Source organism: Panthera onca, chromosome C1, assembly GCF_046562875.1.
Source record: "Panthera onca isolate mPanOnc1 chromosome C1, mPanOnc1 haplotype 2, whole genome shotgun sequence".
Taxonomy (NCBI): domain Eukaryota; kingdom Metazoa; phylum Chordata; class Mammalia; order Carnivora; family Felidae; genus Panthera; species Panthera onca.
In genome coordinates this window covers 143169531-143183544 of record NC_138346.1, presented here as the reverse complement: position 1 = coordinate 143183544, position 14014 = coordinate 143169531, and the positions used below count along the sequence as shown (strand labels likewise).

The 14014-nt window shown below is 53.0% G+C and overlaps 1 protein-coding gene across 5 annotated transcripts; it reads right to left on the bottom strand.

Moving 5' to 3' along the window:
* Positions 1 to 498: 498 nt before the first annotated feature.
* On the bottom strand, positions 499 to 10539 carry GFI1 (growth factor independent 1 transcriptional repressor). 5 transcript variants are annotated; one of them, XM_060625411.2, is made up of 8 exons: positions 10427 to 10494; positions 8887 to 8950; positions 7872 to 8078; positions 7364 to 7546; positions 5075 to 5562; positions 4833 to 4970; positions 3618 to 3783; positions 499 to 1305 (listed from the first exon to the last, which is right to left on the bottom strand). In XM_060625411.2, the coding sequence occupies exons 3-8, from the start codon at positions 7984 to 7986 to the stop codon at positions 1127 to 1129; spliced, it is 1269 nt and encodes a 422-aa protein (XP_060481394.1). In that variant the 5' UTR covers positions 7987 to 8078; positions 8887 to 8950; positions 10427 to 10494; the 3' UTR covers positions 499 to 1126. The 5 variants fall into 5 exon arrangements, with proteins under 5 accessions (XP_060481394.1, XP_060481393.1, XP_060481392.1 ...); XM_060625410.2 differs by lacking the exon at positions 8887 to 8950 and having other exon boundaries at positions 10427 to 10539; XM_060625409.3 differs by lacking the exon at positions 10427 to 10494 and having other exon boundaries at positions 8887 to 10413.
* Positions 10540 to 14014: the final 3475 nt, after the last annotated feature.

Below are 14014 nucleotides of genomic sequence, written 5' to 3'. Positions count from 1 at the left end.
CTTCTCCGAATTCCTTTGGAGGGAAAAATCAGACCCAGCCACTCGGAGGTGCAACTGTTAGCTTTTGAAGGGCAGGGGCAAGGACCATACCTTTAATCTCTGGCTCCCTGATACCTAGGCCTGCAGCCTGCGGTCAATAAACACTTGCTGAGTGAACAGATGGTTTGTTGTCCAGAGGTGCTGCTCTGATGAAGTCTTCACAAGCCTCCTGCAGGAAGGACTCTCCTCTCCTCTCACCACCAAGTGATTTTTTTTCTTCTGCTCCCTCTTGAAACAGGCTGGGGGCGCCTGGGTGGCTCAGTCGGTTGGGTGGCCGACTTTGGCTCAGGTCATGATTTCGTGGTCCGTGAGTTCGAGCCCTGCGTCGGGCTCTGTGTTGACAGCTCAGAGCCTGGAGCCTGTTTCAGATTCTGTGTCTCCCTCTCTCTGACCCTCCCCCGTTCATGCTCTGTCTCTGTCTTGGGAATAGATTAACGTTAAAAAAAAAAAAAAAATTAAAAAAAAATGAAACAGGCTGGACAGCGTATTTTGTCATTTCAAAAGTATGAAACTCCTTCCCCAAATCAGTTTCTGAACCATTCTTCAAGTGGGAGAATTGATTCTTCCAAGATTTACAGGCAGCACCCAATAGAAAGGGGTTAACAGACTCCCCAGAAAGAAAAAAAAAAGTAACACTCATTTTTCATTCTAGATAAAAACATTAGCACGTGTCAACCTTGTAAATGGTGATTCCTCCTCTTCCACACAAGTATCTGGGGTAGGTCAGGAGGAGGGAAGAAACCTGAAGGGCTTTCCTGTCTGTGGAGCAGGGCTGGGAATGAGAACTGCAGAGCCCAGGATTTTATCTGAGCCCCTCTTGACTTTTGAGTCTTCCTTCCGGTGTGGGGGAGCCTATTCGGCAAGTTCACAGCCCAGTAAGTTACTTGGTTCCCGCTCTGGGCTGAACTTTGTAAAGGTAATTTATCCCCTCTTGCAGTTCCAGGAAGTAAGGTGGAGGGGCTCACCCTGCTGGGATCTTCGGACTGGCTCCGAGGGCCTGAAATGTCGGAAGTGAATGATAGCAAGTGGGGAGGCTGCCCTCCGTAGTGTTGTGTAATTGCTTGCTGCTTGCAGCCAGCCAGGGCCCTCATTTGAGCCCATGCTGTGTCTCCCGGTGCCGCCTGAGGTCCACCTTCCTCTGGAAGCCCTTCCCACAAAGGTCACAGCCAAAGGGTTTGAAGCCTGTGTGCTTGCGGCTGTGGGTGATGAGGTTGGAGCTCTGGCTGAATGCCTTCCCACACACCTGGCATTTGTGGGGCTTCTCACCTGCAGGGATGGAGGAGGGGAGGAGAGGAAGTATGAGTCTATGATAAAGCTAGAGGGGACTCACTGTGACCCACATGCTCTTAGCAGCAGCTAGCTGCAACGCAGTCTGAGGCCTTTAAGTGACTTGGAGGGTGACGTGTTGCAACTCAAGTCCTGGGAAGTCATGGGTGCACCAGGTGAAAGGGAGACTTTCTGAGTGGGGGTTCCCAGCAAAAGGCCTCAAACCGTTTCCTGCTAAACGGAAACAGAGCAAAGGCCACGTGCCCAGACTCACAGCTGAATCCACCCTGGCAAGGCACCCCTGACTTTAGAAGCAGAGAGCTCCCAGAGCAGATGTTCGATGTGGGGGTGGGGGCCTGTCCTTCAAACCATGTGACTCTGTTCTTATTCAGAGGAAGTTTTCAAATCTGAGTTTCCAAGTGGGCGTTGGTTTGTGTGGACCAGTGAGCCTGTCTTCTTTCTTGCTCTTGAAGGACAATAGAATGTATGTGAAGCACAGACATTTCTCAAAGTCGTATTTTTAAAATCCACATTTGGGTCACGAAGTATTTCTCAAGATGGCTGATCCTTCTATCTTGATTTTACTTTCTTTTTATAAGGATTCTTTATATCCTAGCAAATCTTCACCACAGATTAATAAATAACAAATAAAAAATGTTTGGTCTTTCCCCCCAAACCATGTGCTGTTTAACATTTGGGTAAATGGCATGCATTTTCACATAGCTTCAGCATGGCATTATAGTCAGGGCTTGGTCTTGGAAAAGTGCAACAATAGATGAAGTTTGTTTTTGAGGAGACTTCTATCTCTCTTGCTGTGCCCCTTTCTGTCTTCATGGTTCAGATTTCCTTGATAAGGAAGCACCCATCAAAACTTACCCTATCCCTTTAGGGTCAAACAAATCTGAGAAACAAATTCTAGCTAAGATGTAAATGTTTGATAAGGACTTAATGTTTCATTCAGTCAAGATCCTAGTTGCATTTTGGTAAGTGTTTTAAATACTTTTACTCAAAAGGAGTGAGTTACATGGAAATTTCAGACAAGGGATCACGATTAAAATAGGATATTTTTCTGGGTTTTCTGATGGGGGCATCTACACTGCCCAAACATATTTATAAACATCAATGGTCGGTGTTTGGAACACACTGGAATTTGTTTTAAATCAGTATTCATATTCTAGAATAGAACAGCCAGAATTCTGGGTCCCTTGTAAGTGTATTATTTACTATTAAAGAGACTGCACCTGGCATTAAAACTGTCACCTATACACAATCAAAATGTTGCAGAAAGAGTCCAAGATTGGAAGCCAGAGCATTCCATGGCCTCAAGATTTACTCTTAGCCTGGCCTGTGCTAAATCATTGCATCACCCTGAGTTTCAGGATGGCAAGACTACTTTATGGGGTGGCAGTAAGGATCAAAAGAAGGGCTAGATTTGAAAGCAATTTGTAAATAACAAAGTATTATAATAGGTAAAGAATTATCATTGTTATGGCATGAACTTGCTGAAATTTTGAAAAGAGCAATAAGTAAATAGAAGTTTCCTACATCTACCAACCTTCATGACTCTGAAAATACAGTAAACAGTGGTCAAGATAATAGATATTTGAAATCAGGTAGACCTGAATTTAAGTCCTGGCCCTGCCACTTGCTATTGGGGCCCTGGACAGGTTACCTAATCTTTCTGTGCCTCACTTTCCTCATCTCTAAAATGGAGATATGGAATAGTCTCTACCTCCCAGAGTTTTTGTGAGTATAAGATGAGACGATGCATTTAAAAAGTGCTTAGCAGACAGCTCAGTAATATTTACCATTGTTTTTTCCCTCCTCAATCAGGATAAGCTCTTAGATTGCAAAAAAAAAAAAAAAAAAAAAAAAAAAAATGCAGCCAAAAGGCCACACATAAGTCCCTCCCCTAAAAGGCTGGGTGGGAGCTCTGCAGAAAGTCCTCAATCTCTGGAGCTTCACATCTTACCCTGCTCTGAGCAGTTGGAGCAGCAGTTAAACTGCTGGAGGAAAATAGTCTTTGCAAGGATAAAGAGCCTGAGGCTGATCAGTTTAGTGGTTCTTCGGATGCAACCCCAAATCAAGGCCCCTTTGGGGGAGAACGTTGTTTGTAAACAAATTTAAGAGAATCTGCCTGCTTGTTTTCTTGCATACACTGCAGTGATTAACTGCAGTCAATCTGGAAGGTACCGCTCATTCTGCAGCCAGAATATCACAGGAAAGGTGAATTGTATTGGTGGGAAGAACAATGCGCCCCCACTCCAGCCCTCACCAGGTGTTTTTCTACAAGCCAAGGGCCTTCAGCTTACCAGTGTGAATGAAGGTGTGTTTCTTCATGTCTGACTTTTGGTGGAACCTCTTGCCACAGTACTGACAAGGGTAGGGCCGGGTGTCTGAATGGATAAGCAAGTGTGTGGAGAGCGTAGATGACCTCTTGAAGCTCTTGCCACAGATCTTACAGTCAAAGCTTCGTTCCTGTGGATAGAAAAATGTGGCATTCCTACTGCAGGCATCTAGGCTGCCATCCTCCTCACCACTAACCCAACCATAAAGTCCCCAGAGCCAGGGCTCTCCTTTTCTTCGGGCTCCCCTTCCACTTAGTCTGCCCCATCATTCTCTCTCCCCGGATTGATTTCCAATCTCTACCTCCTCCACCCCAACCTCTTCCCCTTTAACACTTTTTCTACCCACTTTTCACCCACAACCCTCCACACCCCATGGCAAAAATGTATCCCCACCCTGCTTTTTTGACACCCATTTACAAACACTTCTCCACCCTCCTCAACAGGAGGCTTAGACCTCAGTCAGTTGAGACCACTGCCCCCTCTGGCCAGTGTTGAGAGAGATGGAAGAATACTGCTCTTTTTAGTAAGTCTGTAGGTGAGCATTCTCTTGTCATAGTTACTTGTATACTTAATTGCTTATCTACTCTCTGTCACTGAGCTAAGCTGAAAAATTCTGTGGGGGCATCCTGTCTGGGACCTGATGTGTTACAGGATTCTCACGTGCCTAGCAACTGGAAGTTGGACAACAAATATTAATAAAGGAATGAATGAAAGAACAGCAGGAAAAATATGCTGCTGGATACTCTAAATGAGCTGACATCCCTTTTTTTCATTTGGGAGGGATCAATGCTGATTAAGTGACAACCATTTGGTGATAAGAAGCGAGGCAAAAAACAAACAAACAAACAAACAAAACCCAGAGCTAATAAATCTGATATATCCGCAGCAAGAGTGCATACAAACCCTCCTCAAACCCAAAGTAATGATCAGGATCACCCTCTGGAGGCTTACAATGATGTGACACCAAACTCTAGGGCTGCCTGGAAGCCAGAGCCGGCCACCTTTCCCTACACACCTACATCCGGGCAGAGTGCCTCGGTGGAGGAGACTGAGGGCAGTCCGGGGACGTCCAAGGGAAAAGATGCCAAGCGGAGAGTGGCCGGTACTGCACTGAGAAGCGGAACATCCCCGAAAGTGAACCTGAGCAGGGCCGCGCGCGGCCTCGCGCCCCGCGCTTACCTGCGAGTGCACGGCTTTGTGCTGCTCCAGGCTCACCGCGTGCCCGAAGGTCTTGCCGCACATCTCGCACGCAAAGGGTCTCGTGCCGCTGTGGGACCTGCGCACGTGCACCTCGAGCCCGTGCGGCGTGGAGAACACCTGAGGCGGGTGGGGCCGGGGAGAAGGCCGCTGAGAGGGGCCGAGGGGCGCGGGCCAGGGGCGGGGGCGTGGGGCCAACTAAGCCAAGCGCGCGGGAGCCTCACCTTGCTGCACTTGATGCACTTGTAGGAGTCGCCGCCCAGCAGCAAGCGGGTGCACAGCAGCTCCGACTCCACCTTGACGCCGGCGCCCTTGTCCGCGTGCAGCCCGTGGCCGCGCTCAGAGTACAGCCCGCCGGCCGCCGCCGTCGGCCGCTCATACAGCCCTGCCGCCGGGGGCCCGAAGTCGCCGTAGAGCCCCAGGCCCGCGCCGCCGGCAGCGCCACCTCCTGCGCTGCCTCCCCCGGGCGCCCCGGCCCCTGCGCCGCCCGCAGCCCGCTCCGGGCCGTAGAGCGCCGCGGGGTGGCCTGGCTCCGGGGCGCGCTCGCAGAAGAGGCCCAGGCCCGCGCCGCGCTCCAGGGCCGCGCACGGCCGGTAACTGTGCACCAAGTGCCGCAGGTCAGAACCCGCTAGGCCGCTCCACGAGTATGGCTTGAAGGGCAGGGGGAAGGGTTGGGCTTCGTCCAGCGACGGGCACACCGACTTCTCTGAGGCTGTGGAGGCACAAGGGGGCGTCCGGTCAGGCTTCAGACGGCGGGGCGGAGGCCGCCCAGCGGCATCTGCCAGCTGCCCAGCACTGGTGGAGTACTCCGTGCGCCAGGCGCCGCGGTAGGTGCCCTGACGCCCCCAGAGTAAAACGCGGACCGGGTCTCTGGGACCTCGAGGATCACTGCAGGCGGCAGGGCAGCAAACGGATAATTAAAATGGCATCGGTCGAGGAGATGGGTAAATTTAGTGCCAGGGCAGCGGAAACGCACGACGTTAGGAGGGTCTTTTCTGGTGGGACCGGAGCAACTCGCGGTGCCACGAAAACAAGCGCGCCACGCCGTCTGCGCTGATAACTACTCTGAGCTGAGCTGAGCAGGAGAAGGCGGCCCCCCTTAGGGCCCGACAGCGCTCCTGCGCAGACTGCCCAGCGCCCAGCGCCAGCACTCTCCCGGCCCCTACATATTCCCACTCGTCTTTTTTCTTTCCGGGATCGATAAGGAAGGAGGGAGAGGACAAACAAAATGCAGCCTGGCCTACCGAAGACATCTGTCTGGGAAAAAAACGGGGAAGTATTAACATTCCTAACAGTTCCTTCAATACCCAGTGCAAGTTGCAAAGGGACAGCGGGAGAAGGTTTGGAGCTTGAACTGCCTGCCACAATACTCCCCATTCTCATTCTTGTCATTGCTTGATGGTGAAAAAACTCCACATTTCTCAGAGAAGAATTGACAAGGTTTAGCCACCATCTGCCAGTGCCATAGCTTTCCCACATTCGAGGCCTCTGTGCCGCTGCCCAACGTGAATTCTGCTAAAACCAGACACCCAACGTATCCTTTCCCTATTTGCATACGGATTTACAAATCTGTTCCCACACTGCACACTCCAGGCTAGCGGCTTTAATGAGAGGATGCACCCCAAGATTCCCGCGGAGAGATTGCGGCGGCATCCCGTCTTGGAGGGCGGTGTCCTGCACAGCCATGAAGAATCATCGGGTTGCAGGCTCCCAGACACATTCGCTGCAGCCATGGCTTTAACCAGGTCAACGCACTGAGGAATGGGGTTGGGACTATCTTTTAAAACTAGTAAAGGCAATCTGGAAATAACAGGCACTTGGCAGAATGCAGCTAATGTGTGTTCTCCTTCCCTGATCAGAACCCACGACTCGCTCCCACCCAAAGTGCACAAAACTTTGCGCAAAACTCCATTGCTGTCTGGAAATGTAGCCAACCGACTGGTCTCTAAGGCTGGGCCGGCCAAACCCGCCGAACGAAAAATCAAACAGGCCCCCAGTCCGCGCCTGCAAAAACTCAGAGGAGGGCAGAGATTTTCGTCCCGACCCGTCCCTCCCGCTTAGCGCCCAGCTCTGCCAGGCCCGATGCTTGCGGGAGCCAGAGGAATTTTTAAAGACTGCCCAGGTTTCCGTTTGAGACTCCAGCGTCTGGATTTGGGGATCCTAGCTCTTTCTAAGCAGTCAACTGATCAGAAAACGAAATGTCGAGGTTGCTGCCTGTCGAGACGACTCATTTATTTTCTCTCACCCACCATCTCCGCCAAACGAACGTTAGAGATTAACAACCCGGGTCCCGCCGCCTCGGATCCAAGCAACAGACCCCGCAAACAGGCTGACGCAGTCCCAGAAAAGCCAGATGCCTCCCCTACGGGCTCCTTACCCCACGAACAAGCGCTCTCCTGTCGGAAAGACCCTCCGCCACCCATTTAGCATCTCTGAACCCAAAGCTGAGTTAGTTTACTTTTCACCGTGGGAACCCTGCTGCTCCGGCCCCAGAGCTCCCAACCGGCTCCTACCTGGAGACACAGAGGGCGACGGAGGCCTCCAGAAATCCTCAAACTCTGAGCTCCGGTCGCAGACGCTGCCCTCACAGCTGCCCGGAGATGCGGAGGCTCTGTCAGGGGCCTCAGTCATCTGTGAGTCGGGGGACAAACGACCCCGGGGCTCTGTCTTCGCCCCTCCTGCGCTCGAGGTGCTGTCTGCGGAGAGGAGGCAGGATAGGAGCTCAGGCTGAGCCCTGAATGGGGCCAATGGTTCTGAAGTGGCGCCTCCCCAACCCGTGGCACCCGGGCGTCCTCTTTTTTTCCCAGACCTGGCCGGGAACCCTTCCGGATCCGAGGACCGGAGCAAAGAGGCCGTGGCACCTAGGCGACGAGGCCGGAAGGGACCCGGACGGTTGGAAACAAAAAAGGCAGCAAAGGAGGCTTCAGGGTCGCCCTTCCCGGCTCCTTTGGGGATGGTGTGTCAGGGCGCACAATCTACGTCCCTGGGAGCAGCCCCTCCCGGTCCGCGCGCGCCCCGCACCTGCTCCGCCTGGCGCCAGTACGTTCTCCAGGCGGAGGGAATAGTCGGGTCCCGGGGAGCGCGGCTGGTGGTAACTGTGAGCCTTCTTGCTCTTGACAAGGAACGAACGCGGCATGGTGGTCCGGCGCGCTCCCCACTCCGCTGCCTGGAGCCGCCGTCAGCCCACTGTTACTTCGAGTTCTTGCTCTGCCCTAGTCAGGCGGAGACCTGCGAAAGGAGAAGAACCCGGTGGAAACGCGGGTCCGCACGCTCCTGGGCCGGGGACTGGGGAGCCGGGTGGAAAGAGAGCTTCAGCCGGGGAGGAGCGAGGGAGGCCTGCGGGAGGAGGGGCTTGGCCCCGCTGCGCCGCGCTCACCAGGTGGCACTCGGACAGGTGGCGCGAGCCTGCCGCCACCGCCACAGCTCAGCGGTAAAACCCGTCCCGGGGCTGAGGCTCAGGCCTCTTCCTTCTGTTCGGCCCACACCCCTTGGCCCCTCCCCTTTCCTAGCAAAACTCGCTCCGTCAAACTCTCCGGAGAGCCGATGTCCCCAACTGGCCAGTTACCCCAATTCGACCACTCATTTGCCTGCCTGGCCTAGTTTTCGGGCTGGGGAGTAGAGCAGCGACGGGCTGATCACTCCAGGGCCGAGGAATCGGGGACCAGGAAGGGGCTACAAGCCAAGCACTCCAAGAACCCGCTACAAACCGGAGGCGGGTGGTGGGAGAGGAGGGGCGCACTAGGCTGGCCGAGCAGAGGTTGGGAGAGAGCAGCAGAGGGGCTGAGAGCAGCAGAGGCTGGAGAAGGAAGGCAGAAGAGAAGAGGAACAGGAAGGTGGCGGGAGGGGAGATGGCAGAGGATTGACCCCGGCCCCGGGTGGAACTCGCATACCCGTGATCTCCCTCGCTCCTCACTCGTGCCTCAAGCGAGGAAAAGGTTGGCCTGGAGACCCGAGTGCGGCGGGGGCAAGCAGGGTCTGGGGCGAGACCTAACCTCGGAAACCAAGTCCTGGGAAAAGCATTTTTCGTTCTGCTCACCGAAAACCTTGCCTAGGGGAAGTCGAGCCCGACTTGTGCGCGATGGCTGTGAACTGCCCGGCGTCTGTAGTCCGCGGAGAAACAACAGATTATACAACGCGGAGAGTGCAGGGTGCGCTGCCACGGCCAGTGCGCGGGGTCCAGGCGCGGGCCTGGGAGGGAGCTAGCGGCCCGCCGCGCCGCTCTCATTAACCCCCAATCAGTTCACCTAATCCCGGGGTCGAAACCTGAGCCCGGCGGTGAGGCGGAGCAGAGCCTCCAGCTCCGCTTGGGGCTGCTCGGGGGCGGAACCAGGCAGACAAGGAGGTCTAGAGAACTCGAAATTTGCCTTCCTCTCGGAGTGAAGGCGATGGGCGCCGCGTTCACCTGGGAGCTGCAGGCTCTTGGGGGTACAGCAGCTCTCCATGGTCTAGGCTAGTTCAGTAACAAGGGTGCTGGGGGACCACAGGCGGGGACAAGGATCTCGTCCTTGGCCTTCGCGCGTCTTAGGCTGCCAGACTAGGAGCTACGCGGCTCTCAGAGCAGGATGCAGGACAATAAGACTACCTGTTGGCGCTCCGAGCTGAAAACGAGTTCTCAGGGACTCGTTCCCTAGAGGGCATCCCACGTCCCACTGTGGAGTGGGGACAGGCTTGGGAGAAGAGTCGTCTGGGACGTCTATCGGAATCCCAAGGGACCTTTCCGGAGTCCTAAGAGCCAGAAGGCCCCTGGGAGTGAGGGTGCCACCCGCCACGGTCTGAGTCCACCCCTAGGATCGGGACTTCAGGAGGCTTGGGGGTGCTGGGGCTGCCCTAGGGCGCAGTCCTGCCACCACAGTTGTCCCTGGGCCTCTGCGTGAGCCGCCACTTCGGCCTTATAGACACCACAAACGCAAAAACGAATTCCTTAGGCAGCCATGAAACTCAGAGGTAAAGGAAAAATGGGGCGAAACGGTCTTGAGGGCCCTGCTGAGGCTTGGGTCTGCGTCGGCACGAGGTCGGTCGGAGGAGGTGGGGAGGCAGGCGGAATTGTCAGCGCGGGCGCAGAGCCTGCGCCGGCTGGGACCGCGCGGGATGAGGCGAGCACAGAGGCGGCCTCTCCACCCAGGCGGAGCCCCGCTCCTCTCTCGCATGCCGGGTTGGCCCTACCCGACCCTGGGAGAGTGGAGTGGGTTGGGTAGTAGGGACGAGGGCTGAGCGCGTGGGAAGGCGACCTCGCGCAGCAGCTGGCGGCGGGAGGGCGGGGCGGCCCCCTGAGCGCACGCGGGCCAGGGCCTCTCTTCACCGTCTGGGCCTGGGAAGGCGGGAGTGGAGGCACGGAGGGGCAGCCTCCTGATCGCAGTTGCCACCGCCTCCCCACCAGATGTTTCCTTCCCGGATGAATCCTGCTCCCCTGCGCCAAATCCCCTGCGGATAGGGTTCTCGGGGCTCCCGCACAGTGGCCAGCTGCAGGCGGGAACCCGGCAGCGCCCTCTGGTCGCCCCCGCAGTGGCGGTGCCGCGTTAGTCCCCGCGGCCGCCCCCACCAGGGGGGCAGGCGCAGAACTGGCGCAGCGGACCTACCTGCGGGGTCAGGGCACCGGCACTGCGCTCCGAGTTTTCAAACTGAGTTGCTTTCGGGAGAGACTGCGTTGTCTCTCTCTCTCTCTTTTTTTAATCTCCTTCCGAGCTCAGCCCCCAAAACCACAAGCTTCACTTCCTGAGCGTTAAGGAGTAGCTCTCTTAGTCCTCTCAGACCTGCCCCCCAACCCTCAGTCTGGGCGCGCTCCTTTGCGCAAGGGGCTAGGAGGCGGACCCGGGGCCTGGCCTTTCCAGCCGCCCTCCCAGGAGGTCCTCAGCGTTTTTGCTCTGTGGGGCTGCGGAGGATGGGGAGGCCCGGAGAGCCCAACACCCAGGCACTAGAAATGATTCAAAAGAAAATGAACCATTATTGGCTCTCGGGAGACTTCCGCAGCGAGAAGAAGTCACAGATTCAGGACACAGATTGAGTGGAGCGCCGGGGAGTGGGAGCGCCTAGCTCCAACGAGGCCTCCCCGCCCCTCTGCCCCGGGACACCTCCACCCCCACCCCGCCGCCTATTTGGGCTGGCCACCCCGGGGTTGAGGCCGTGAATCACCGGCCGACGCTGCCGCCGGCCTGGAGCCCGGCGAGTGGCCGCGGCGTCCGCAGAGCGAAACCTGCCCCTCTGCCCCGAAATAGCTTGTTGTGGAAACACTTCGGGATAAATACGCCCAACGAAGCTGAAAATACCTTGACACCCAATCCGAGAGGTTTGCTCATTTCCCTTCGGATTTAGGTAATGGTTAAATTTGGAAAAGGTGGGCGAGCGTCGAGCCCCCGGCGGAGAGGGCGCTGGCGGCGCGTCCCGCGGGCGCCCGGCTAGGCTGGCGGGCGCGCCCTCCCCACGCATGCTCCCCCACGCTCTGCCCGGTACCCTCCGCCCGCGGCTAATTTCCGGTGGTCGGAGCTGCGAAATTAAAGACTGCGCGGGAGGGAGCGCGCGGGGGCAGCGGCGGAGGCGGCGACGGCGGCGGCTCGGCTGACCCCGCCCCGCCCCGGCCCGCCAGGGAGAGCCGCACGTCGGGCACCTGGTCCTGAGAAGAGCAATACAGCGCCATAAAAGCGCCAGCCCGATGAGTATGGAAAAAGTAAATCTTCACTCGGATTGTGTTTTCCTTGAGGGTAGGCACTGGATCTTCACTCTTAGGTCCCTGATAGGCTCTTAAGAGACGTCTGTGGACTGAGTAAATGATGAAAGGAGTTAAGAATTCTATTAATAGAACAGGGGAAAATGTAAACTTCACCCATAAATAAATGCAGCAACTTCCAACGCTAGATGTCTGCCATGATCCATAGAGTGTGGCCTGTTGTGTATGTTTAAACCTAAACCCTTTCCTGACGGGGGTGGATGTCGTAATTACGTTACTTTCCTAAGTGAATTGAGCTAGATTTTGATCACAACTTCCTGCGCAGTACGTCTCCAGTGTCAGATACCGGGAGAAGGGAGTGTTGCTCCTCAGTTCTTGCAAAATAATGTACCATATTTTAGATTAAGCCAAAATTGTCATGGAAAAGTAAGGTCCTTGTAGCCCTTTGCATAGAGAGAGATGGTGTGTGTGTGTGTGTGTGTGTGTGTGTGTGTGTGTGTGTGTTTAATGATTTTTAATTTGCTTTGTAAACCCAAAGATGTGCAGAAAATATTTGGTTACCATGGCAGTAGTTCAAGCATGCTTTAATAGATCAGACATTTTCTATAGCAGTGGTCCTACATCTACTGTGTGCCAGGTGCTGGACTAGATACACCTTTTAATAGCCTGCCTAGCTATTCTCCTTACACTACTGTTCATTTGTTCAACACGCCTTTCCTTATAATTGGTTAGCACCCAGAGGTAAGCAATCTTAATCAGAAGGATTACAAATATTGAATAAACTGAAGGGAAAGTAAGTAATTTTGTATGTATGCTTTTAACTCTTGTATTCTTTGTCCTGGCCTAATGTATAAACATCTAAAAGCGGGCCACAATAAATCTTTCCGTTATTCCTTCATCCTATGCAACAGTAGAAAAAGGCAGATTTTTAAAAGAAAATTATAAGTGGAACAAAAGGAAATTTATTATCAACCAAGTTCTAGAGAAATGGCTGAACCATTTCCTTTGCACACGAGCAAGTTCAAAGTCAAAATTTCTTGAAAAGGCACTGTGACTGTTTAGTACTTTAGTTGAATGCTGCTCAGAAAACATGGGGGAGGCTATGAAGGGGACAAATAATCACCTTGTACAGTATCACTTGAGAATAAATCCCTTTCATTAAGATTAAATCTAGTCATCTTGCTTAGCTTGCCATTCACATCCTCTCAATTTGTAAAATAAAACTGAGGACTGGAACAGGGACACCCAGAGAAAGGCAAGCAGGAGGGAGATGGCATAGAATTTCTCTTTATAATTTAAAAATTTTTGAACCATATGTATGTGTTACCGATTCAAATAAGTACGCATAAAAATATTTGACCAGAGAGATCAGGTCATTTCCTAGATGTATAGTGTCAAAATGTAACTCCCACACTTAGGGGGAACAGAGGAGAAAAGTAAGAAGTGGGGCACCCAGAGAGGTTAAGAAACTTGCAGCTAAGAAGAGCCAGCACTGGAAATGATGATACAATGAACTTGACTTCCCACTACTTCAAACTACCTCTCATTCACCACTAAATAGAGAATGAAGAGAAAAAGACACCTTCGCCCCCAAAGTGCACGTTTTTAAAAGCTGGAAAGAATCCTTCCTCCAGTGTGCTCCTCTGGAACTGAAATAGATCTAATGGTAAGCAGAAGGTAGGCTTGGAGCATAATTTTCTATAATACTGGTTTTCTAAAAAGAGGATGTTAAATGTACATTTTTGTCAGTAATTTATTAATTGTTATTAAATAATAATAATAGTAATATATCTGTAGATGCTAAATAACAAATGGTGTTCTTCATATCACAAACATTTCCAAGTCCTGGCCAGCAGCCCATTTATTTCAAGCAGCATCTCATAGAACAGAATTCCCCTACAACAAAAGATTTCAGACAAAAAAAACCAACAAACCGTAACAAGGTATTACTAGTTTCTTGTTTATGTTTTCACAAAGCTTTACATTTACCATTTCTGTTCTATTTGGGGTAGGCATAGGAAGAGTGGGGATCCTGAAATCGCAGAGAAGGGCAATGCCCCCATTTCCAGCATACTTTTCTGTAATTTTTGCCTCATTTGATGTTCACGGCAATGCTGCCAGGAGGGGAAAGAGTCCAGGCTTTCTACAGACAATCACTGGTGGAAATGAGTCTCTGTTCTGCCAATTACTAGCCCTGTGACCTCGGGCAAGTTAACTGGACTCTTCCAGCCTCAGCTTCTCCCCTGTAAAGTCAGAATAACTACTTACCTTGCAAGCCCATGGAGCAGCCCTTTGATTTTCACTTTGAACAAGTTCGTCTGAGCACCTAGAATGGAAGCATTCTCCCAGTAAGAGTGTCCTAAGTTTAACCTTCTTGTTCCATGTCCTGCTTCAATTTATTTAACTTTGCATAAGTAAACTTCATTATAGTCATTTGCAGGGACTTGGCTTTTTTTTTTTAAATCAAAGAGCAGAGGAGAATGAATCGGATCAATTTTCATTT

What these genes read in the sequence shown, in the direction of transcription:
- GFI1 (XM_060625410.2), bottom strand. Translation starts at nt 7,986, where the DNA reads ATGCCGCGTTCGTTCCTTGTCAAGAGCAAGAAGGCTCACAGTTACCAC. An exon ending in GTCGCCCTCTGTGTCTCCAG is followed by an intron (nt 5,563 to 7,363) that starts GTAGGAGCCGGT and finishes GTGCCTCCACAG; the next exon opens with CCTCAGAGAAGTCGGTGTGC. An exon ending in AGTGCATCAAGTGCAGCAAG is followed by an intron (nt 4,971 to 5,074) that starts GTGAGGCTCCCG and finishes CACCCGCCTCAG; the next exon opens with GTGTTCTCCACGCCGCACGG.